The 21,635-nt window shown below is 57.6% G+C and overlaps 9 protein-coding genes across 9 annotated transcripts; 7 read left to right on the forward strand and 2 right to left on the reverse strand.

Moving 5' to 3' along the window:
• Positions 1–1,730: 1,730 nt before the first annotated feature.
• Positions 1,731–2,011, forward strand: V1518DRAFT_416949 (uncharacterized protein). The gene has a single exon (XM_066904163.1). It carries the CDS (start codon positions 1,753–1,755, stop codon positions 2,002–2,004), a length of 252 nt encoding a protein of 83 aa, XP_066759407.1. The 5' UTR covers positions 1,731–1,752; the 3' UTR covers positions 2,005–2,011.
• Positions 2,012–2,479: 468 nt separating this feature from the next.
• Positions 2,480–3,993, forward strand: V1518DRAFT_416951 (uncharacterized protein). Its single transcript, XM_066904164.1, has one exon. The coding sequence runs from the start codon at positions 2,672–2,674 to the stop codon at positions 3,869–3,871; it is 1,200 nt and encodes a 399-aa protein (XP_066759408.1). The 5' UTR covers positions 2,480–2,671; the 3' UTR covers positions 3,872–3,993.
• A 457-nt stretch (positions 3,994–4,450) lies between these two features.
• V1518DRAFT_276907 (putative lactonohydrolase) lies at positions 4,451–5,936 on the forward strand. The gene has a single exon (XM_066901045.1). The coding sequence runs from the start codon at positions 4,671–4,673 to the stop codon at positions 5,748–5,750; it is 1,080 nt and encodes a 359-aa protein (XP_066759409.1). The 5' UTR covers positions 4,451–4,670; the 3' UTR covers positions 5,751–5,936.
• On the forward strand, positions 5,669–7,089 carry V1518DRAFT_276978 (2-nitropropane dioxygenase). The gene is made up of 2 exons (XM_066901047.1): positions 5,669–5,999; positions 6,050–7,089. Exons 1-2 carry the CDS (start codon positions 5,921–5,923, stop codon positions 7,030–7,032), a joined length of 1,062 nt encoding a protein of 353 aa, XP_066759410.1. The 5' UTR covers positions 5,669–5,920; the 3' UTR covers positions 7,033–7,089.
• Positions 7,089–8,560, reverse strand: V1518DRAFT_276918 (chaperonin 10-like protein). Its single transcript, XM_066901046.1, has 3 exons — positions 8,228–8,560; positions 8,022–8,147; positions 7,089–7,947 (listed from the first exon to the last, which is right to left on the reverse strand). Exons 1-3 carry the CDS (start codon positions 8,356–8,358, stop codon positions 7,146–7,148), a joined length of 1,059 nt encoding a protein of 352 aa, XP_066759411.1. The 5' UTR covers positions 8,359–8,560; the 3' UTR covers positions 7,089–7,145.
• Positions 8,561–9,715: 1,155 nt separating this feature from the next.
• V1518DRAFT_437958 (uncharacterized protein) lies at positions 9,716–10,384 on the forward strand (the record flags this gene model as incomplete). The annotated part of the gene is made up of 1 exon (XM_066906341.1): positions 9,716–10,384. One exon carries the CDS (start codon positions 9,716–9,718, stop codon positions 10,382–10,384), a length of 669 nt encoding a protein of 222 aa, XP_066759412.1.
• Positions 10,385–10,704: 320 nt separating this feature from the next.
• On the forward strand, positions 10,705–11,124 carry V1518DRAFT_360447 (uncharacterized protein; the record flags this gene model as incomplete). The annotated part of the gene is made up of 1 exon (XM_066901207.1): positions 10,705–11,124. A coding segment is annotated over one exon (420 nt), but the record flags the coding sequence as incomplete, so codon positions are not given.
• A 243-nt stretch (positions 11,125–11,367) lies between these two features.
• On the forward strand, positions 11,368–14,881 carry V1518DRAFT_437959 (fungal-specific transcription factor domain-containing protein; the record flags this gene model as incomplete). The annotated part of the gene is made up of 2 exons (XM_066906342.1): positions 11,368–11,646; positions 11,702–14,881. The coding sequence occupies 2 exons, from the start codon at positions 11,368–11,370 to the stop codon at positions 14,879–14,881; spliced, it is 3,459 nt and encodes a 1,152-aa protein (XP_066759414.1).
• A 2,596-nt stretch (positions 14,882–17,477) lies between these two features.
• On the reverse strand, positions 17,478–20,083 carry V1518DRAFT_277280 (ferric reductase NAD binding domain-containing protein). The gene is made up of 2 exons (XM_066901048.1): positions 19,254–20,083; positions 17,478–19,206 (listed from the first exon to the last, which is right to left on the reverse strand). The coding sequence occupies exons 1-2, from the start codon at positions 19,787–19,789 to the stop codon at positions 17,568–17,570; spliced, it is 2,175 nt and encodes a 724-aa protein (XP_066759415.1). The 5' UTR covers positions 19,790–20,083; the 3' UTR covers positions 17,478–17,567.
• Positions 20,084–21,635: the final 1,552 nt, after the last annotated feature.

Here is a 21,635-nt window from a genome sequence, read left to right on the forward strand (position 1 = left end):
CAGCTTGCTGACGTGTACCCCAGTCTCGTTAGAAATCGACAAAGACGCGCCGCAGTCAACATGCGTGCTTTGCGCGCGGCGCGCGCGCCTCTTCGCAGCGATGATGCGCGCAAAAATTTGGAATACGCAAAGATTTGCGCACCATTCCCGTCTCTTACAATCTATGTGCGGAGCCAATTACCACGTCACATAGGGTGCATTTCACTCTTATTTGGATTTTTAACAAGTCCCTATTGCGCGCCGCAGAGGACATCGTGCTGGCTTGGTACCAGCAATATTGGAGTGCACATCTCATGATTCTTTTAACTCCTATTGCAGTATCAATTGTTCTTCACCTAGGACATGATCTTACTAACATGCACTCTCGCCTGGACTCTGTAAACTGCACACGACACTGCCATTGCAGGCGCGTTGCGCAACCCTGGCTGCCCAGCGAGCCGCGGCGGCAGTGTACAACAATTGCGATACGCAGAACTTCGCGTATCGCCTCCGACTCTCCGGCAACTCTGTGCAGTGCAAATCGCTTCTTCACGTAGGGCACGAGCTAAATTAACCTGCATTTTAGTCTCGTTTGAATTCTGTAAGGACACGACGTCGTCGCGTCGAGGGATCTGGCGCCAGTGCGACGCGCCATCGCTACGCGCTGAATTTCCGGACTCACGCCGCCGCAACACCGGCCACGAAACTTCACGACGAACAGCGCGCTCAATTTCGTCGTCCCGCGGAATCGCCTCTCGCATGCTAGTCGACTTCCGTACGCAGAAACATTCCTGCTCGCTAGTGGATTGGTAGGCGCAGAGGGACTCTCGGGTTAGGGCTATCACTATACGCTTCCCTCAACGTGCGACACTGGCGTCCGCTTCCCACCCAGATCTCAAGTTCTCAACCACCTCGCGCATCGTCTTTTTTTGGGGCAGGATGGAGAGTACCTTATATTGCCTGTGAGGTAACACAAATCAATTCCACTGATTGCGATAACTCGGAGAGACAAGACACATCTCAGCCACGTAGTGACTGTGTGTGATCACGAACTCCCTCCACTCACATATACAGGGCTCAGCATTGTCGTAACGCCCACCGTCCCCACAATCTGGAACTATCTGCTATAACGACCCCAGATGGGGCGAACTAGGCGAGCGGTGTTGTGCCAAGTGTGTGACCGAATCCGCGAACAGCTGTCTAGTTAGCATGTTTCGGACGGCGCGGGAGGCCGTGAGCTATGTGAGACGCGTCAAGCTGTCAAAAGAGACGCGTATTTTTTGACGCGTCAAATCGCGACATCTCGAAATTCTCGGCGCTCGTCGCGATTTTTCGATTGTGTTTACTTTAGAATCGCTGCCGGTCCTCAAGCTCCAGCGTGACGCAGCGCTAGGAGGGGGGACTCTTAAGATTGCAGAGCCGAGGTGGGCGGCGAGCTCAAGTCAGGGACGAGTTCCATATGAAGGGAAAGTTTTAGCCTGATGCGTGCTGTGGCATGCACGGCGCGCAATGGCTACCCCGTCTTGGTCTTCCCGCCGCCGTCCGCTGCGCCAAAAGTTGCCGTGCGGCGAAACGTGTCCATTTTATGAACTGCGGGCGTCAGAAGTGGCGATGATATGAACATAGCATCAATTCATGAGTGTGTGCTGACTCTGCACGGAGCACACCACCACGCGCTGCCGCCATCGCTCAAACGCGTCGGGCGGGCAGAAGGACCCACCGCGGGGGTATTTATAGGACGGATTACTCTTCAGTCCGTCCACGGTCGGAATAATGCGACGATGCGGTAAGCACATATGGTGGTGGTGGTGTTTGTTTGTGGCGTGCGCTACAGCGTCCGAACCCGGCGCGCACACGCGCCCCTGGCAGTTGCGCCGGAAGCGAGCCCACTCTAAGCGCGGGTCGACGCAACACGTTTGGCGGGTCTCAAGCGCGGCTGACACGGCTGAACGCGAGCCGTGCCATGGAGTGGGACTCTGTCTAGGACAGCAGCTCGTGAGAGCGGTCACGACTACGACGCGTTGAATACGGGCGCGTAAGCAGTTGACGTCTGGGGGACGGCGTCGCGTCGACGCAGCGGCCGCCGGCAGCGTAGCCGTGGCGACGAACGTGCTTCACGTGTGCGGCCATCCACGAGACCCTCGTCGCATCGTTGCGCCGCATGGTTGCTGCGTCGCTCAGGGGACGCGCTATGCCGGATGTGGCGGTGGCTGCTGCGGTCGCCCGCGAGTGCAGGAATAATGGCGCAGTCGTCACACCGGCCGCCGGTGTGGACGCGGCAGTCGACGGCCAGCAGGGCGAGCGGGTTGAAGTAGAGGGCGGCATTTGCAGTACATGGAGCGTGGAGGAGCGAGGGATGACAAGCAGTGGAACGCTGGGCGGCTGGGCTTCGAGGAGAGACGACGGCGGGCTGGGCAGCGGCGGCGGCGGAGGCCTGGTCTGCGCATGTTCACATCCAGCTCACAGCGGCCGCCATCATGTAGTCGTCCTGGGCCTCTGCTCTTTTCTTCTTTCATATAGTCGCCCGTCCCCCTTCATCACAGCCAGCCCGCATCGCTGTCGCCTCGACGCGCCTCTCCTTCTCACCGTCCTTTCGTTCCAGCGCCGCCGGCGTCTCTTCCTGCCCTCCCTCGCAGGTCTGCCATAAGGGCATATACCCCTCCTCTCCTTGCTTCGCCGTTCCCTGATCACCATGCACGCAACGCTTTTTCTCCCGCTTCTCGCCTTTCTTGCTGCGCGCTGCGCCCGCGCTGATCCCTATGCCCAGCGGCAATGGACCCTGCCAGACTATCGCACGCCGTACTACACCGTGTACCCCCCCCTCGACGCCGGCAACGCGACCCGCGACTTTGTCGTCCAGCAGGTCGACGAGCTCAGTGGACTGCAGGACTATGGCACCACGTACATGCAGTACCGCGACGGCGGTGGTGCCTGTCAGGTGAATAACATCTCGTTCTTTGTCTTCTCGGACACAACGACAATGTGCATGACCACCGGCGACTGGGTGTGCTTCACATCCAACAGCCTCGCCACCAACGCGGCCACCAACCAGCCGCAGCAGCTCGCTGACATCAGTGCGTCGCCTGAGAACAAGTGCATCGATTTTACGCCGTTCTCAGAGTACGAGCTGACGGAGAACGAAAACTACTGGACCCGATTCGCCTTGTGGGCGTTCTCAGACTGTGTGACAGTGAACGATACCTTTGCCGTGCAGTTCTTCCAAGTCGAGCGGTTCTACGGCTGGACGTCCTACTTCCTCGCTGGCAGCAGCATGGGCCAGTACAGCCTCGATCTCGACAACAACAACCTCACCGTCACCCGCGAATCGCAGTACTTCTTCATGAACACGACCTACACCTACGGCTCCTTCGCGACACTCACCGTCAACGACACCGCGTACCTGTACGGCCTTGACGAGTTCTATTCCGACCGCTCAGATCTGCACCTCGCCCGCGTGCTGCTCACCGGCATTACTGACGTCTCCCAATACGAGTTCTACAATGCTGCGACAGAAGAGTGGGAGTCCTCGGCCCCCTATGTGACCAGTCGTCGGGAAGACGCCGCTGCGATGCAGAGCAACATCCCGCTTTCAAGTGGCTCGTTCTACTTCTCTGAGTACCACAACCAATACGTCTTCATCTTCTTCTCAAACTACGTCGACAACACCTTCCGGCTAATGACGTCTCCAACGCCCTGGGGACCCTGGAACATGTCCGACGACGCGCTGTACTACGCGACACCTGGTCCGAATGGGTACAACTACGGCGCAGCTGCGCATGCAATGTACTACCAGACCGACGGCGAGGCGGCGGGCAAGACTGTGCTACTGCACTACTCCTACGCCGGCGAGCACGGCACATATCCCCGTGCCGCGCGTCTCACCTTCGCATAGACTATACACGTTTTACCTATACACGGAGTTTTGCTTTTGTTTAAATTTGTTTGGCTTATGATATCTATGCACTTCTACACCTGTACTTTTAATTAGAAAAAGGGATGGCTTCTTCATGCAAATTCAGCGGTGTGCCTGACTTGCGCGGCCTCGTGCCTGGCTAGTGATCATTACTCACTAGACTGCGCGCCGTGGCCAGCCGCCATGACCGCCGCTGCCTACACTAAAAGTCCCAACATCCTCCGCCGCCTCCTTGACAGCGGTCTCCCTTTCCAAAATGCCGCAGTGCTGGAACGAGAAGCAAACGCCGTATTAGGCTTGCTATGCGCTGGTCCTCTCCTGACGCGCTCTGTGCACATGTGGCGATGCGATCTATATGTGGCTCACCAACCGGCCCGCTATATAGATTGCGAAGACAGTCCGCAGAAGCAGTATGTTTGCAGGGGGTGGTTATCTGCCCTAACCCTGCACCGCCAGTGCGGCTGAGTGCTCAGGGGGTACGTCATCTCGTTGCAGATAACGCTGTGGACGTCGAGGTTTCGAGGTGTCGCTGTGTGACAGAAGGTGAACAGACAGCGCGCGGGCAGTGGATTTGACGTACTGCTTGTGTCTGTGTTGATTGGTTCTGGCTCAGACACGCGGTGAAGCGAGGTGTAATGCGGTGCTCAATGTGTGGGCTGCGGATGCCGGAAGGGTAGGGGTAGGGTTTTCGTCTCCGGCGGGATCACGGCCGTCCGTACACCGGCATCCACGGACTTGCACTCTCCACGATCACCACCACCACCACCACAAACACACAATGGCATCCACCACCCCAGACGACGCGTATATAACACGCGTAAGCACCGTCGATCCCATTCGCGCCGCCACCGACATCACCTATGCCCTCTCCTTCGGCAAGTCCCCCGGCTTCGTCGCCTACGACCCCTCCTTCCACACCATCATCGGTGCGCACGCATCCCTCCGCAAAATAGCAGTGCGAGATTTCCAATTCGCCCACGAAGCGGGTGTGTATGTGAAACGTACTAATGCGGTATATTTCACCGCGAATTTCCAGACGTGTGATCCGATTTCGTTGTTTTCCGTGAATTGCACGACGCATGAGATACAGCAGCATGAGTTTAAGGACGTCGTGATGGCGAATGGGGCATGTCATTACCAGGATAGCATACTGTATTGCTCACAGGGGAATATGACTGTACCATCAGCGTTAGTGCTTGTCGATCCGGTTACTGAAGAGTCGAAAGTGCTGATCAATAACTTCCACGGGCGACAATTCTCGTCAATCAACGACGTCGTGGTGAACCACGACACGGGAGATATATGGTTTACTGATCCTACGTATGGATACCACCAAGCCTTCCGCCCGCTGCCAGAGTTACCGGCGCAGGTGTACAGGTTCAGCCCCTTGACCGGGGAATGCTGGGCCGTCGCGGACGGCTTTGAAATGTGCAACGGCTTATGCTTCAGTCCAGATTACAAGATACTGTATGTAACCGACACCGCGGCAGTTGGCGCACACGATGGGCCAGGCGATGGACATAACATGAAACACGACAAACACAAGCCAGCCACGATCTATGCGTTCGAAGTGTCCCCTGAAGGCACCGCTGTATACAACCGCAGGTTATTCGCATACTGCGCGAACGGGATCCCGGATGGTATCAAATGCGATGCGAAAGGAAACGTGTATTCAGGCTGCGGAGATGGTATACATGTGTGGAACCCATTCGGTACGTTGGTGGGTAAGATCGCGACCGGGGACGTGGTTGCGAATTTCTGCTTCACCAAAGGCGGGATTTGGATATTGGCGGAGAAGGAACTATATTTTGCGGAGATTGACACGCAGGGGACGTTGGTGTCGATTGAATGTGAATAGACGATAGTGATGCTTGGGAGTAATGATGGGAGTGAAAAGGCGGGGTTAGACCTAACCCGCACCGCACCCCGCACTCGAAGAGCCGAGCGTCGTTGTCGTCGTGGGCGATATAAAACGCCGGCACTCTTCCCACTCTGCAGTGCTCTGCACTACAATCATAGTCCTCCAAGATGACGATCACGACTCCCATCACGCAACTGTTTGGAATCAAGCACCCCGTGCTTCTCGCGGGCATGAACGTCGCATCAGATACGCAGCCCCTTCCACCACCGCCTTTGTCACCGCTAACACCACCCCACGCCCGCTTCTAGCAGCGGCCGTCTCCAATGCCGGCGGACTCGGCGTGATCGGCGGTGTGGGCTACAGCCCCGACATGCTCCGCACGCAAATCAAAGAGCTCAAAGCCCACCTCGCCCCTGGGATCACCAAGTTCGGGGTTGACCTGCTACTCCCGCAGGTAGGCGGGAATGCGCGCAAGACGAATCACGATTACACAAACGGCCAACTACCCGAGCTTGTGGATGTGATTGTGAGCGAGGGCGCGTGTTTGTTTGTTTCGGCAGTGGGTGTGCCACCGCGTGAAGTTGTGGATAAACTGCACACCGCGCGGATCCCGGTTATGAATATGGTCGGCGCGCCGAAACATGCGCTCAAAGCGATCGCGGCGGGTGTGGATATCATTTGTGCGCAAGGAGGCGAAGGAGGCGGACATACCGGATCCATCCCAACCAGCATCCTCATCCCCGCCGTCGTGGCCGCCGTCGCCGGACACAAGAGTCCGCTCACGGGAAGGCAAGTCGAGGTGCTCGGCGCTGGTGGTATATACTCCGGCCAAGGCCTTGCCGCCGCGTTAATGCTCGGTGCGAGCGCTGTCTGGGTCGGCACGCGCTTTGTCTGCGCCACCGAAGCCGGTGCCTCGCGTGCGCACCAGAACGCCGTTATAAACACCACTTTCGACGGCACCTTCCGCACGATCATCTACACCGGCCGCCCCTTGCGCATATGCAAAAACCCGTACGCGGTAGATTGGGAGACAAATCGCCGCGACGAGATCGCGAAGCTAGTCGCCCAGGGTCATGTGCCGGTAGAGTGGGAGCTGGAACAGTACGAGGGGAAGGAACTGCCAGAGCTGGTGGAGGAGTATCAGTTTCCGTTTCTAATGGGCGAGGTGAGCGCCATGATTCATGAGGTGAAGCCCGCGAAGGAGATCGTCGAAGGGATGGTCTCCGAGGCTGAAGCGATGATTGCCCGCGGCGACGGGTTTGTCAAGGCGAAGTTGTGAAACGGTGTGAAATGGAATCAATCTATTTCAACTATTATTAACCAAAAAAAAAAAAAGTCTATCACGATGCGACTAGCGCGGGGAGAAGCGAATAAAGTATCGTAAAAGGTCGTCTAGTTTTCCAGGACAAAGCGGTATCGCGCCTTGTTGTCCTCCATCAAACCAAGCACGGTGTTGACCTCGGACATGGGGTACACGGTAACCCAGCTTTTGATCCCCTGCGATGCCGCAAGCGCAAGCATCTCCTCGATCTCGCAACGCGCACCAAGTAACGATCCACCGATCGAGATGTTCGACTGCACAAGAGGGCCAAAGTAAAACTGCGGGATGGGCTCCTCGGGCAGACCAACCTGCACGAAACGGCCGCCGGGCTTGAGGATCTTGGTGTAGTCGTTAAGAGGCATATCGGGGCTGTTGGCTGTCGACACGATGAGGTCAAACTTGCGCGAGTTCTTGGCGGCCCAGCCGGCTTCGTTGGTGGCGATGATGCCATTCGCGCCCATCGCGAGCACGTCGGCTTCCTTTGCCTTGCTTCGCGAAATGGCGTACACCTCCTCCGCACCGAGCGCTTTAGCGAACAGCAGACCAAAGTGGCCCAGTCCGCCGATACCGACGATGCCCACCACCTTGCCCGGTCCACATCCATTGCGGCGCAGCGGCGAGTACACCGTGATGCCACCGCACATCATAGGCGCGGCGATCTCAGATGGCAACTCCTCCGGGATCTTGAATGCAAAGGAGGCGGGGTACCGGCCCTCCTCAGCGTAGCCACCGTACGCAACGTCGCCGCTGGGATAGCACGCATCGTAGGTAAACACGCGGTCTGGGCAGGTAGGCTCGTTGTCGTGCGTGCAGTCGTAGCAGTCGGGCTTGAGGCAGGAGTAGCACTGCGCGCCGACGCCGACACGGTCGCCGCTGTAGCACGTGTTAGCTACGGAAAGGGGGGCGGAGGTGGGAAGAAGGACGCGCAACGAGGGAGGGCGACATACATCTCGTACTTCACGTTCTTACCCTTGCGGGTGACGGTGCCGATGATTTCGTGGCCGACGACGACGGGGTAATTTGTCACGCCCCAGCCAGAACGGAGGGTGTGCAAGTCAGACGCGCACATACCACTAGACCCCATTAGCATCTGACTCGGAGCACGAGAGCACATGTACCCCAAAAGGGCAATCACAAGGGGTGGGGGGCGAACCAGTGGGAGATCTTGATATCGATGTCATCGTCCGTGAACTCCTTGGGGGAGAAGGTTGTTTTGACAAGGTTTCCCTTGACGGACTCGGCGTCGAGACCGACCCAGCCGGTGAACTTGTCAGTGGAAGGCATTTTGAATTCAAGTGTACGGCGAGCGTGCAAGAGCGGGCGACAAATGTGAGGAAAGAGGGGGAAATAAAGGGAAGGAAAAGAGGAAGAAGCCGGGAAACAGCGGCACGCCCGGCCCCTTCCGCCATGCGGCGTAGCATACAAGGAGGGCTGGCTATCTAGGTTGCTCGTTCCCGTCGTTGGTTTAATCCGGCACGAGGAAGTTGGCGGCGGAGCGAGGTCTCACTTCCTGAGTCCCACACGGACTCACAGCCGCGCCCGTTCCGTCCTCAATTTTTCTCCCTGCATATTTCGCGCTGCTCGTAGTTCACAGACAAGATCAGATCTCCTGCCGCCGCGCTATTCAACGGTACGGCAACGCGTGTGCGCGCGTACGACAATCCGCGCGCGGGGATTGGTCATGTCTGATGCGCGCGGGCAGGGTTGCTTATCTAAATACCTCCCAACGTGCAAGCGCCCTGTCCTGTGCCCCACTCGCGGATATCAGAATCGCTCGGCCGGCCAGGACCGACTTGCCGCGCCGTGAGCGCTTGTACGCTCACGGCATGGCTTCCGGGCCGTGTCTCACGCACCCGCGGACGCGCGGGGCCAGGAGCACGATGGAAGGCGCTGGGCTGGCGCGGGAGGAAGCAGCTCGGTGCGTGCTGCAGGAACTACTCCTGGGTGGTCAGGAACGGGGCGCGCAGTGCGGAGAAGATATTTGTAATCCGGCCGGCAACTTCGCGCATCGTGTTGACGTTCAGTTGCCGTGAACGATGACGAGGAGGCGCGCGGATGTGGGTGGCGAACCGGGCGTGCGTGCCGGGGATCACAGATGGCGCGGTTTCGAGATGCTGCTCTCCGGCGACATCAACAAGACCAAGTGTAGGCGATCATGCCGACTCATCGTCCCTGAACCCAATGCGGCGTAGACCGTAGACCCTGCGTTCAACCATAAGCTGTCTGCTCGTCCGCGCACATGTATATCTGCGTCGAGCCTTTCGCTGCTGGAGCTCGTCCAAGACGGGACTGAGTGAGGTGGTGAGCAAATCACGTGTTGTTGCTCCTTCATCGCCAGCAAAGTTCGAGCAGTCCAGACCCTGCGGGCATCGCAACTCCGTTCACGATTCCACTGGCTGCGTACGTTCGACGCATTCAGCGCGTGTTGCAAGTTTCGTCGATAAGGGCTCGCGGTTTAGATTAGCGGTTACAAGGTGAGTGGGGCCGTTGCTGGTGCGCTCGTTGGGGTTCCTAAGATATGGCGGGCAGAACGACTGACTCGACTAGATAGATGGCAGAGACAGCAGAGACGACGCCGGCTCCCGTCGACACTGCGCCCGCGGCGGCCGGCGACGCGCCCGCGGGCAAGCCCGGCCCGACGATGAAGCAGCGCATCATCCAGCACATGAACAAAGACCACGCCCTGTCCCTGCGCGACTACCTCGAGTACTACAAGGGCATCCAGCCCACGCGCAAGATCGAGATGCGAGACATCACCACGGAGTACGTGCTGATTGGGTACGAGATCGTGCACAACAAGGGCATCGACCAGCTCGAGGCCAAGATCGAGTTCAAGCCGCCGATGAAGTCGCTTGCCGAGGCGCGCGACGTGCTTGTGGGTATGGCGCTGCAGGCGAGCGAGGGGTTGGGGTATGCAACGGTGTCGCCTGTGGATTCGTTCCTTCTGCCGCGCTGGAGATCGTACCCCGTGATTGCGATCGTGGCAGTGGGGCTGTACTTTGTGGTGTTCAACACGAGCTACATTGACGCGCCCGGCACGCTGATACGCCAGTACACCGTCAAAGGGATCGAGATCGTGCCGATCCTGATTCGACTCGCGTTCTACCTGATGGTGATGTTCCACGCGATGGAGTGTCTGACAATGTTCATCTGGACGGGCGCGTACCGCGTGCCGTCGCTGAAGCGTGCTGCGTGGGTGGCGTCTGCGTTCTTTGAAGGGTGGCCTGCGCTCGCGCGGTTCCGGTCGCTGATGGAAGAGAAGGACAAGGCGAGCGAGAAGACGAAGAGCACGGTGGATAAGAAGAAGTAGCAATAGTTCACGATGTAATGCCTGTAATGTGAGTGGTGGGTGTAACCTCGAAGGGGTTTGTGGTGATGGACCCGGAAACGTCTCGCAGTTCGCGTGTGGGGCAGAGCGCACGACGCGTGCAGGAGCATCCACGAGTACGACCACAAGCCACGCATCGCCGTCGAGATCACACTGCAGGAGACATGGCCGCGGGACTGTAGCGCGCACGCACTATCCACAGACGTACAATGGCCTCGAACGGCACCGGCACCGGCAGCAGCAGCAGCATTGTGCTGCAGGCCAATATGGGGATCCCGCCCGCCGCCGGCGCAGCGTACACGCGGTATCCGCCAGGGTTTTCGAACGAGCGGTTGAAAGCGTTCGTGGAGCGGTTCTTCGCTGCCGGGGACGATGCGGCGCGCGACGAGGAGTACATGAGCTACTTTGCGGACTCGGCCTTCTACATTCTGGCGATGAAGACCGCGGCGGGACACAGCGAGATTCGGCGGTTACGGCGATTGCTGTGGCGGAGTACCACGCGGCGGCGGCACGAGATTGATCTCGTGTTTCCGTTCGCCTGCGGGGAGGACGAGCAGACGTGGGAGCTGGGCCTGTTCGGGCGGATACACTACGAGATGGCGGAGCCGCCGGGGGTGCTGTTGACGATGGAGTGGGCGGGGCGGATGATGGTGGCGCTGGGGGAGCTGAAGGTGCTGTTCTACCAGGCGTACCCGTGCACGCTGACGATCCCGGAGACCGAGGAGGGGGAGGTTGCGGCGACGACGACGCCGGGGGTGGCGACCACCACGGCGACGGAGATGGTGACCGCGGCGGCGCGGCAGGACGCGTCGTGGGCGGCGCTGGCGGCGGAGGGGGTGCTTGAAGACGAGGAGGAGGTGGCGGCGCTGAAGGCCGCGATGGGGCGGTGGTAGCAGTCGACGCGGGGCTCGTGGCGCCACGCAGCCGACACAGAACAATTTGCTTGTTGTCTTCCCCACCCCAAAATGCCCTCGCCGCTGGCCGCGCTCTCGCTGCTCTCGGCCGCTGCGCAGAATCCCACGATCCGTCCGGCGGCGAGTGCGAGCGTGCTCTTCCCTGGGGAGACTGCCACAACCACGGCGGCGACTCCGTCCGCAACAGCGTCCGCAATGCTCCACGCGCCCTCCGCCTCCGCAGCCACCCCCTCGTCGGCCGAGCTCCGCAAGCTCAAGCGCCGGGTTGACCCCGCAAAGCGCAAGCGCATCGCTCTTGCGTGCGACTCCTGCAAGCGCCGCAAGCAGAAGGTGTGTGCCGTTCACCGTGCTCACCCTCTTCGCCTCGTCGTCTAACGCGTGACAGTGCAACGGAGACCACCCCTGCTCCATCTGCCAGAAGAAAAACTTCGTCTGCCACTACACCCCCACGCGTGCCGATCTCCTCCCCGGCCGCACGCCCTCTGTCTCGTTCTCGTCACCCTCCCCCAAGGAGTCCGGCGCAGACGACCGCGCAGACTCTGTCCGCTCCGACTCGCCGGACGCCGACCCCCGCGCCGCGTCGGACCACGAGCGCGCCGAAAAGCACACCCATCGTCCCCATCGCAAGCGCCACCGCGCCGACGCATCCACGTCCGCACCCAGACACAACAATGGTAACGAGTCCTCCGCCTCGGACGCGTCGGACTCCACCGCGGCGTCCCCCGATACATCCCTCCCCTCGCCCCCCGAGGTCCAGCAGCACCAGCAGCAGCACCGCTACCACCGCAAGCGCTCCCATTCCCGCGCGGAGTACCAGGTCGAGACCGTCGGCGACGGCCGCAACACGCGCCTCTTGTGGGACGAGAAGGGCCATCTCCGCTACATGGGCGAGAGCGGCGTGCTCTCCTTCCTCGAGCAGTCGCGCAAGGCCTTCCGCAAGGTCATGGGCGATTCTTCGTTTACGCTCGACCCCGCGCAGTTCCGCTTCATCGACGGACCCACACACACCGCGTCCATTATCCCTTTACAGCTGCCCCCGCGCTCCCTCACGAATGAGCTCATCCAGGCGTTCGACGACAACGTGCAAGCCTTCGACTACGTCTTCGACATGGACCAGTTCCGCTACCAGGTCGCCCAGACTTACCGCAACCCCATGGGCGCCCCACGCCACTGGCTATGTCTCCTGCACTTCACCTGCGCCCTAGGCGCCATCTTCGTCACCTCCAAGCAGGAACTCGACACCGAGAAGATCACAATCACACCCTTCTCCGCCATCTCCGACTCGCAGCAAGCCCCCGCCAACACCGCGCACCTGCAGCACCACGCCGCTGCAGCTCAGAAGGAGTCCTCCGGCTCCCGCGGCCTCGTCGACCCCGCACTCTTCTTCGAGTCTGGTCTCGGTCTTATGAACGACGCTGCTGAGGACGGCGAGCTCTGGGTCGTCCAGGCGTACCTCCTCATGTGCCTCTACTATCAAATCATCTGCAAGCGCAACGCCAGCTGGATCCAGCTCGGCTCGGCCATCCGCTTCGCCCAGGCTCTCGGCATGCACCGCAAATGCGTCAACATGACTTTTGCGAAACCACAGCGCATCATGCGCCAGCGCATTTGGCGCACGCTCTACATACAGGACCGCTTCTGGTCTTCCAGCCTCGGCCGGCCGCTCGCTATCGACGACACCGACTGGGATGATCGCGACATCTCCGAGCTCGTGCTCCTCGATCGCACCGTCGTCGAACTCTCCAAGCTCAGTGAGATCATTGGCGACATCTGCTTGCTCGTGTACCGTCCTCAGAGTATCTCCTCGTCTACGTCCCAGCGCCTCGCCACCCGGCTCCGTGAGTGGAGCGACGGTCTCCCTGCCGAGATCCAGCTCTCCTCGCTTAGTCTAACATCTTCCGCCGGCATGGGCGCCGACGAGGCCCGTCGTCTCGTTATCCGCAATCAGGGTTTGCTGCGTTTGCACCTGACTCACCTCAACAGCATCATCCTCCTCACGCGGCCCTTCTTCCTCCTCATGGTGGCAAAGACGCCTACTGAGATCCCTGCGCAGGCGAAGACGGTGTCCCGTCTCTCCTCCGCCTGTGTGCTCTGCGCCGCACGCTCGGTCGATCTTGTCATGACCTTTTTCGCGCAGAATCAGCAACCGATCAGGTCGCATCTCATGACGTATTTCATTTTCACCGCCGGTATCGTCTTACTTCTAGAGTCATTCCACCAGCGGCGCTCTGAAGTCGAGTCGTATATCACTCGCGGCATTTTCCTCTGCATTTTCATCCTTGGGCACTACGGCAAGATCGATCCCTCCGCGAAACGATACCGCAACATTCTTCAAGAAATGGATCGCGCCGCTCGCGCTTCGCGCTCGTTGAACTACACAGCCCCTGCACAAGCTGCGGCGGCGGCCGATGCGGCGAATACGCAGAAGAAGCACATCATCCAGATCAACAGTCTCCTCAACAGCACGTCCTCGACCGGCGGCAGTGGTATGCCAGAAGGTACAGCGCAGTCGTCCGTGTTGTCGACTGGTACTGAGACCTCTGGGGGCACGTTCCATTTCATGCCGACACCACGGAACAGCAGCGTGCGGTCAGAGACAGTACCCCGCAGCAAGACCGTCGTAGGCGACTCGCATGCCGTCGCTGCTGCTGCTGCGGCAGCAGCAGCAGCACAGGCGTATCAGCAGGCTGCGAACCCGGACTACGACGACGAGAAGTACTTGCATGACATGCTCGGATACGGGTCGAAAATGTCGGGTGCGGATAGCACGACGAATCTCTCGCGCATGTTTTTGAAGGCAGCGGCTAACGACGGCCGGTACCACATCCCGGACTCGCCGCTCCCTGGCATCGCCACGCCGCGCATGGTCGGCGTCGACGACGAACGTGGGGGTATCGCGATGCCCTCAGCGGTGGCCTCGATCCTTCCTCCACCTGCCCGCGCGTCATCAGCGGCTGCGACAGCCGCCTCCACCGCTGCGAATACACCTGGCAGCAGCAGGGAATCGACGCTCAACATATCTCCGGCGGATGCGATGTCACAGTTTTTAATGGACGATAATTTTGGCGTCGGTGCAAACGGCGCCGAGGAGCCGAATTTGGAGTTCAGTTTCGATCTCGATATGATGGATTGGATTAACCTCGCGTCGGGTGGTAATACTACCACCGGCGGCGCGGGTGGTGGTACTGCTTCCGGCGCAGTAAGCAATGTTGGCACAGGTACCGCGGTTGGTACGCCGGCTGCTACCACTGTCGCCACGCCAGCCAACAGCGGTGCGAATCCGGGCTCACACGGCTTTGAAGAAGCAGTTCGTCGCGCTAACGCAGAGCTATTCAACGGACCGGGGGGTTCACGTCAAGGCGTGGGCGCGGCTACCGGATCTTCATCCTCCGCTTCCGGCGCCACCGGGGCGTCGTCGATGGATGCTAGTGGAAGCGGTTCTGGTGTGGGGGGAAGTGGGACGGCCACTGCGGGAGGAAATGCGGGGAATGGGGGGGTTGGACAGGCACCGTTTTATGGTGCCGATACGGTGTTTAGAGGGTTGATGATGAACGCGGAGTATTAAGCTTGGATGAAACAGGAAGGTGAGTATAAGATGAGGGTATAAGCTGAAGAAGAGAGAGAGAAAGAGTAATAGTTCGTTTTTGTATACTAGATGCTGTAAGCTGGTTTGTTTTTGAAATATAGGATATTTGAATGCTTTTGCCGAAGCGACATGAGAATACTGCAACTGATAGTGTTCACATCAAGGATGCGTTATAGCTCGCGTGTTACGTGAGCAAGTAGTTCAAACTAACTGATCGTGCTGTTTCCGATACGCAGAGGTTTCGCCGAGGCCGCCTAGATAGTGCGAAGATGCGAGCTTGGTGCTTTCGGTGAGACTTGCGAGATGCGTTCGTAGGGATATTTGGGCTGACTTTCACCACATCACTTCACAACAAGAGATATACGCAACTGCGGACTGGAGTTTGTTATGCCACTGATAATGCCATTAATTGGAGCGCGCTGTGATCGAGCTTCCAGGAGTCGAGACCCTACGAATGAGCGAGAATGTTACCTACAGATACGAGCACGAACGCGTCTGGTAACTCATGCTAGAGAAGGACGATGTTCGACGAGGAAATATACCTCGATTACCGTCGTTTGATGTCGCGATCGTCGGATTTGTGCAAACGTGCACTTTGCGACTTCGCGTCCATAGTTACATGCGAAGGAACAATGCGCACGTCACAAGCAAGCTCCTGAGGGAAGCCATTACCGACATTGTGGCGAGATGATATCATTAGCATCACAACGTTGGGAGGAGATAATTTCGCGCTTGTGACAAGATTTACTTGATGGCCAGAGGTGGCGGTCCAGTCGAGGGGTTGCTGTTGATATACCAATTCTGTTGTGTCTGTTCTCGTATCTGCATCGGAGCTGCTTCAGCGTGTCATCCACACGTCGCCTTGAGCGTTCGTTCGGATAAGATGGCGGTCGGGCATGGACGGATTTATGATGCACTACACGCAGCTGAAAGAAGATGGAACGTTGATACCGCTAGAACGAGATTATGAACGAGCGATATTCACCGAAGAACTGAAAACCTGTTCACTTGAGCGGATAGCACACAGTGCGTCCACTGCTTTTCTGATCTATGTTCCGCGGTTTTCTGCGTTAGCGAGTGCATTATTAGTCGAGCTGCGGGGAGTAATTTGAAGTGTATGCTTCGTGTTCTGACGTTTGAGAGATCGTTTGTCGTCACCGCTCGCAGTTCTTGCTGTACCAAGTTTGTGTTTCTATTGATTATTTTTGTACATGATTTCTGTTTTTCTGATATTGGTGCGCCATGATGGGTGGAAATCAATTGGGCGAATCGTGGAAAGGTGCGAATCCGAGACAAATTTTCAGTTGCCTGAGCAGAGTTCGTCACGACGTTCCGACGTGCTGGACCGCACTCGCACATTTTTCTTTCTTCTCCTCTGCAGTGCACATTATTAGACCGTTCAACGGCTACGAAATCTATCACGGCGCGGAAGCTACCGTTGATGACCTGATCTTCAGCCTGGACGAGTCAAGTATGAACCTATGCACATCAAGCAAGACACGATTCAACCACGTTGGACCTGAGCTCATCACAGGACAGCTTATTTCTGCCGTAAAACTCTCGAAATTCGTCAGTATGTTTGCTCTTGCTGACGCGGCGAGCTTTGCATTATGCTCGTCCCAGCTATCGTCGAGGTCCTCTGCGCCACCGCCCATCGTGTCGCAAGCTCTCGTCGCCTTTCTGAGAACTTGCGTCACAACAGCACGCAGGCGATGTCGTGCTAATCTTACAAATCATCAACTCAAACCGCTGTTCTGTTTTTGCTCTGATATGCCGCTTTGAACGGCTGTGACTGTATCTCCGCTGGAAGAACGAGTTCCTCCTTATGGCCAGCAACGCCATCTCGCTGTCGTATTCCCGTGTTCACCAGCACCGGTTGACTCATATATTCATCATTCTGACCTCTCGTGTCAATACTTCTTCTCACTTAGCTTGCCCATACAAGGCAGTACACTCGAGGAGATTGCCGGCCCGTAGGATTGCAACTGGTCATTGCTAGAATTGGCATCCGGAAGGTTTAACCTGAACCGGCGAAGCCCAGGTCCGTCAACTAGACCACGAGAGCCAAAATTTGACTCGAGATGGCTTGCGCTGATGCTGATTTGTACAAATATTGAATTTCTGAAGACTGTACTTGGTCCCCATGCACTGAGCCCATTCTCAGGCGTTCAAGCTACAGCACACGGCGCGCCGCAAGAGATCAAACAGCGCTGCCGATGATACCACCACTGCCAAACCTGTATCTCAGAACGGCAGGATGGTAGAATGCGGACCAAATGCGGACCAAATGCGAAAGTCATAAACTCACGAACAGATATCTGAAAGCAGAAGGAAAGCGAGTCTCGTTTCCGCTTTGCAAATTGCGCCAATTCGCGGAAATTTTAAGGAGAATTAATTGATTCAGGCGATCATTGCGCCCTAACCCGAAATTTTGCTAAGCGACCGTTGGGCTAACGCAGGGGAGGTGAGTCAGGGGGCGCGGTCCCAGCCTCAGCGATCATTGAGACAATCGCGTTCTAGGCTCTAGCCAGTCGCCAAGGACCAACACACCGCCGTCTAGTCGCGTCACACAAAATTCACTAACTCCACATATTTTTGTAAAGCGTACATATTAGAAAAATTCATTCAAATCTAAATAAACGAAACCCCGGCTCCAATAAAACATCTAAGCCCACGAGAACGCGTCCTCGAAGTACTCAACACGACCCTTGCCGTTGCCGAGGTTCTCGGCGACAGAGCGTCTGCACACATCCACAAGTGAACCAGGACCGCAAGTGAGCACAGCAACACTTCCCGGCGCCTCGGCGATGACGGTAGACACGATTTTGTCGAAATCAGGTCGATCGTTGAACATGGTCACGGAAACCGGGTAGTCAGACGAGTTTGTGCGGGAGACTTTTTCTTCGCTGAAGGAGCCGGCAGAGTCGGTATCATCCTCGGATGAAGCGCCGACAGTCTTCTCGGCGAAGGCTGCAGCCTCGGCGGCGTCGCTCGGGCGGCACAGGATGTTGACTTCGATATTGGAACCCCTGCAAATCTCCTCAACCTGCTCCTTAACCCATCCAAGCGTCTCGCGGCCACGGAGAACCCAGTAGAAGATAACGCGCTGGTTGTTCTGCGCGCGGCGGACGAGGCTCAGAGTAGTCGACATTGCGGCGGTAATGCCAATACCACCGCCGACAACGAGAACTGTGCCATAGCGGCGTACTGGCTGCTCCTCGCCGTAGAAACCTTCGACCATAACGCGAATCTTGGCGGTGCTGTTCTCGCCCTTGGCAGCACGGTCGTACAGCATCTTGGTCATGCCGGATTGCTTGCCGACGATGAAACGGTAGGTGCCGTCGCGGGACTCGATTATACTAAATGGGTGCGACTCCCAGAACTTGAACCGCGGGTCGGCGATGTACAGGAAGGCGTACTGGCCCGGCTTGGGCTTCCAGTTGAACCACGGCTTAATCTTAACCATCGTGGCATCGCCCGTGGCGGTAATCTCAGCCTCGAGGTAGAGACCGTGCAAGCAGATGCGGACAAGGCGGACGAACCGGTCGAAAGCCCAGACGGCGACCATCGCGTACATGTACTTAGGGTAGCGCTCAGCTACGACGTGGGCGTAGCAGTAACGTGCGAATGCACCAGCAAGACCGATGTGCAGAACTAGGAAGATCTCGTAGTAGTAGTGACGAATCGGATACCACGTCAGCAAGATCAAAATACCAGCGAGAAGGGTCGCAAGCGTGCCGGCGAAAATGTTGAACTGGCCCCAGATACGCGACGCGTAGTTGTCGTAGATGATGTACTGCGCCGTGTACGCGATGCCGTGGATGGCGGACTGCCACATCATCCAGAAGCCAATGTGACGATGCCAAACGTTGCAAGTTTCAAACGACCAGCCCGAAATGTACATCAAGATGTTATTGCGTCCGCCAAACAGGAATGTTGGCACGCAGAGAACAGTTGCGATTACACCAGACCGGGTGGTGAGGTAGTCTCTCCACTGCGCCTGGACAGTTGATGTGAGATTCTCCTTGAACACGTCAATACTCACAAACAGGAAGATGATGTTGAGAGCATAGAAACCAAATATGGCAATCATCTGCCACCGCGAGTGCAGAGTGCCGACCGAGAGCTTGCCGATCTTGAGTGGCTCGGCATGCTTGCCGCCAAAGGCCGCCGGCATAGTGAAGTACTGGCGGAATTTTACTACGAGCCTGCTCTCGGGCTTGTTGATGTCGAATATGCGCTGGTAGAGGTTGTAGATGCCGGACGCGAGGACGAAGAAGCCGATGTAGGCAATCAGGATGTTTCTGCGTAGATCAGCACATGTTGAAACACATATATCGAGAAGACATACCCATAGTACTGACTCCATGTAGTGTTGCGGGTGGAAGCATTGTCGGCGCGCATAGTGAGGAGAAGATAGGTGGTGTTGATCATGACTGGGACGGTGGTAGTAGCTCCTGTGGTGTAATCGGCCTGTTCGATGTAGTTCTCCTCCGCAGCCGCGAGAACATCGTCATAGGATTCCGATACGGTAACGTCGTATGTCGCGCAAGACGTAACCCATGCGGCCCACGACTTGGCTTTCGACTTATTACTGCAGTTGCTGATGCAGAGCGCATAGGTATCGGTCAGGACGCTGTCGCTGCACGCGCACTTTATAGTCGTGGTAGAGGTGCTCTGGTAGCGCTTTCCAAGTTTGTGGCCGTGGCCGCCGTGCGAAGTCGTTGTTGAAGTAGTAGACACCGGGCAAGATTTGGTGCCCACCTCGAGCACGAATGTCTCGCACAGTGATTCGCAAGCATCCTCGCCATTCGTGCCGTCATGGCCAGCAAGCACAGTGCCAGCCGTGGCGGCAAGCAGCAAGAGAAAATTGGTGAAGCCTTTCATTGTTTTCGGCGAAGCTGTAGTCACTCTTGGCAACGAACAGGAAATGTCCTCAACATATATTCAGACGCAGCGGACGAAAAAAAAACCGATGCCACGGTCGTGCACACCGTTGGCTCAGTCTGCCGGGTGCACGCGGTGGGGGGGCATGCGTGTACGATAGCGCGGCATCAGGTCAATGCACATGCAAGCGCCTTGTTTATCTCGGCCGTTGGGCCCTTGCCACCTTGCCATTGACAGGGACAATCAAATTATGTGGTCAGGGACAGAACAGAAGACCGAAGCCGCGAGGTCTAGACACGGAGAAAGCGGAGATGATGGGAATATCAAACGCGTGCGCAAAGCAGCAATGGGTATGCCAGCGGTATGTAGGGACAAGTCGTAGATCAGGCCTTCTGCGAAACGCAACGGTGACGCAGATCCGCAGAGGCAGGGCGACGGCAGGCTGTTGAGTCTAGACCCCGAGTCGGAAATAAACGAGGCGAGACGCGCGACTTGGCGGTGTGCTTGTTTTTATCTGATGTGGGGCGTGCACCCCGAGCCCGGAGTCTAATATCTGATAACCGCAGTCTAGATCGCCAGTCGCGCGCCGTCACGCGAGCGCAAGCCTTCTTGGCCTGCTCTTGGCTCTTTCACGCGCCTTGTTCTCAGCCGTGTTGACCCCCGGCCACAGGTCTAGACTCGCCTGTCGCAGCCTGTCCAGCACGGCTGCGAGCGTCCTCGCCGTGGCAACGCCGAAGCTAACACAGCCGTTCCGCTTGGAAGGCTGGAAGGCTCGGGGTGCTACTAGCCCGTGACGGCGGCGCGTCGTCTGGCGGCCGAGGACGAGTTCGCGTTCGCGGGCGGGAGCAGAGGGTCTTTGTATGTGCTCAATTGCGGTGTTTACGTTGCAGAATAGGGACATTCGCAAGTGCAACGCACTTTTCATCGCGTTCTGCGCGCTCTTTTCGCAATTCTCGCGCGATTAGAAATCCACTGGCTGACACGTTTGACGCCGCGCTCCGATCATTCGACGTCGCTGTCAAGGCACCGTTGAGCTCCTTGACTCCTAAGTTTCCCGAAAATACCAGCGCGCTCGTTCGTGGGTGAGCGGACTGGCGCAAAAAAGCTTAGCCCGACTAGTCACCGCCGGCCAAGACGACAGTGCGCTGGTCCGGCTCGCGCCAAGCCGATCATACGCTTAGACTATTCACGGCGGACCGCGAACAAACCGGTGGCGCTTACAGCCGTCTCTTTCGCCCTTGTCCGCGCACCACAGCGATATTTCCAGAGGCGTTCTTCGCAGCGGCGCTGTCATCATTGTCGTCACAGCGTGAATGCAGCCCGGGATGCATGACTCCGTTGTTAAGCTTCAGCATCCGGCACTCCCGAACGCCTTGCGGGTGGGAAGTTGCAGGTGCCTTCATCAGTCGATGGCGCCCCATGGTATCCCCCTCACATTTGACCTTCATGCCGGGCATCTGCCAAATTATTGACAGGAGCGCCCCGCGGAGCAGGCATTTGTAATCCCTGTATTCTCGTGAAATGCTGCGTGGGATGCCAGGGACCGAAAACCTGGCCCGGCAAATTTCGTCAAGATGTCGAATTTCTCAAAGTTGTAACGCCAGACACCGCCGTTGTCGCAGGAGATCGTAATCCGCAGGTGCATCACCCCTCCAGAAGTCACGTTTGCTTGCAGCATATGCACACCTGTGGTTGCATCTAGATCGAACAACTCTCGTTCTGCAGCTGTGTGCTCGCTAACACAGACTGATCGCCAAATCCAGGCGGGGACCACATCACCGAAGAACTCCAACCACAGTTTCATAAACCCAGTTATAAATACGCCAAGTCCTCCGTTTGCCGTTAG

This window comes from Limtongia smithiae, assembly GCF_038497785.1.
Source record: "Limtongia smithiae strain NRRL Y-17922 unplaced genomic scaffold V1518scaffold_6, whole genome shotgun sequence".
NCBI classification, from domain to species: Eukaryota; Fungi; Ascomycota; class Lipomycetes; order Lipomycetales; family Lipomycetaceae; genus Limtongia; species Limtongia smithiae.